This window comes from Cyprinodon variegatus, unplaced genomic scaffold, assembly GCF_000732505.1.
Source record: "Cyprinodon variegatus isolate N-32 unplaced genomic scaffold, C_variegatus-1.0 Scaffold2479, whole genome shotgun sequence".
Taxonomy (NCBI): domain Eukaryota; kingdom Metazoa; phylum Chordata; class Actinopteri; order Cyprinodontiformes; family Cyprinodontidae; genus Cyprinodon; species Cyprinodon variegatus.
The window spans coordinates 6,973-9,277 of record NW_015152932.1 but is presented as its reverse complement, the minus strand read 5'-3'; the positions used below and the strand labels follow the sequence as shown (position 1 = coordinate 9,277).

Genomic DNA, 2,305 nt, shown 5'->3' with positions numbered 1-2,305 from the left:
GTTTCCTATACCAGCCACTTGATTATGACATTCTATGTTTTCCTTTAGTGCCAGTATCTTACACCCTCCTGTGAGATGCTGGATTGTTTCTTGGGCCTCTTTGCATAGCCTGCACTTGGGATCTTGCTTGGTATGGTAGATCTGAGCCTCTATTGCTCTTGTGCTCAAGGTCTACTCCTCTGTGCCATGATCAGAGCTAGTGTGCTGTTTTAAGCCTAGACTTCTCTAGCCCTTGGTAGGATTTGGTCATATGATATTCAAAGGTACCGGTACTTGTGGCTTTCTTCACATCTGCTATTGTCCTATATGGGAGTGTAATCCTCTCTATGTGGATTACCCTCCCTCCCGTTGTCACCATCCAGCCACATGTTTACAGCTTGAATGAGATTCCGATGTCCCTGCTATACAGACTCGGACTGGTAATCTGTGATACCGGGCCCGGTGGGCCGGTCCTAATTTCAGCGTGTGAGGGCCGGCCCCTTCTTAAATCATACTGGCCCCAACACTTACTCTCCGGCCAAAGCACCTAGCTGTTACAGTAGTAGTAGTAGTAGTAGTAAGTAATACCATGTTAAAGGCCTTAATGATGCAGGCAGTATATATAGCCCTTTCTTGTCATGCACATCCTTGTGATGGTTGGCATATGGTGTAATTTTCTATTTCTTCAAACTGTAAAATCCTTGTAGCAAACTTAAGTATAATAAAACTAAAATTCTTTCTTTAAACCAAACTACGATGTTCCTCTTATATTTGGCTAATTATTTTGCGGTGCATGATGGGGTTTTGCATTTAAAGGCTAACGTTTCCCTATTTATTTGTATTGTTCCCGGGTTGGGATGTTTCCCAATCTGGCAGTTTAGGATGGCTGTCTATTGGTAAAACATTTTTTTCTTTAGATTTATGGCCTAAGAGATCAATAGAATTTGGTCCAAATTGGGCAAGATTTTGTATATCCAGGTGGTTTATAAAATATTTTTGGGCTGGAAAATGTGAGTCAGTGACATATGGCAGCCCTGCTGATGTGGTGAGTGGGGACATTACACAGCAGCAGTCACTGTCGTGTCCGTGCTAGTAACCAAAGCCAGTAAAACCGCATTATAGAAGCCTTGGTGATGGTTGTCGAGTGATGCTTGAAGATAGATGGGTTTATCCACAATGTGCTTTCGTATTGTGCTTCTATTTTTCTCGGAGGGGGTTCAGGCCACAAGTGGGCCGATGTAGATGGAAAAATGCCCGGGCCAAAAGTCATTCCCAGTCCAAGCCTTAATGCTATAGATCCTGGTTGTGTGCATCAGTTACTGTCTCATCTGATTTTAGAATATTTTTTCAATGACTCAAAAAGTCAGATTCCTTCTGAGTACTCTCTGGGAGACGTGAAGTAGCATATTGCCATTTTCACTACTAAATGCTCTGCATTTGTGTTTCATAATTTTGACAGGTTTTGTGCTTATCTATACCTTTCTGATTCCCTGCAGGTATTAGTATGGCACACACGGACTGAGAAGCCTTCACTGGTACGTGAGGGCAAGAAAGGATTTACAGACTTAAATGTGGAAATATGATGTATTTCATTCATGGGGGGTTCTAGACAGGGGCCAACGGCGGCCAGTGCCCCTGTAATGGCCCTTTTATTGAAGACATAATACTTAAAAGAAATTCCAATGATGATATGTGCTGGAAGGATACTTAGTTACTGATAAGTCCTTTGGACCTATTTCATTTTTGTTTTTACAAATTCTATTTTACTAATTATTTAAACACAATAAGGAAATAGCTTCGGTGGTATTGAGATAGGATCCCAGTTTTCACCTGCAAAATGTTTTTTTTTAAAACAATTTTGTTTTTAAATTGTCAAATTTTTAACGCTGAATTTTTCAGTTTTGCTTGAGTTCTAATTCTGATTTTGTAGAAAACAGTGATTTTAACTTAAATGAAAAGAAAAATATGTAAAATTACTATATCATGAATGTAGACATATAATTTTAATGAAACCTAATTGAATGGAAATTTCACTTCATGTTGTTTTCTTAATATATAATATTAAAATCAAGCTTTTATCTATGGCCTCTAATTGTTTTTTATGGTAGGGGTTGATATACTCTATACTTATCAAAAACAGACAGATTGTGTGAATCTTCTTTAATTAATGTCAGAACTGAATAAAGTTATCATTCACAAAGTCACCTGTATGTCAAGTCCTTCAAAGTGACGAAGAGTGTAGCATCCTGTTTACTTTGACTATGGGCCGGATCTATCAAAGGTTTGCGTGTATTAAAACGTGAGCTATTTCACTGCGCACGCTAAA

General features: G+C 38.9%; 1 protein-coding gene across 1 annotated transcript in view; it reads left to right on the top strand.

The window, feature by feature from the left end:
- Positions 1–1,562, top strand: part of LOC107080904 (galactosylgalactosylxylosylprotein 3-beta-glucuronosyltransferase 1-like) — a 2,446-nt gene extending 884 nt beyond the window's left edge. Inside the window, exon 3 of the mRNA XM_015369116.1 lies at positions 1,451–1,562. Within this exon, the coding sequence (XP_015224602.1) occupies positions 1,451–1,562 (112 nt within the window). The remainder of the gene's footprint in view (positions 1–1,450) is intronic.
- Positions 1,563–2,305: the final 743 nt, after the last annotated feature.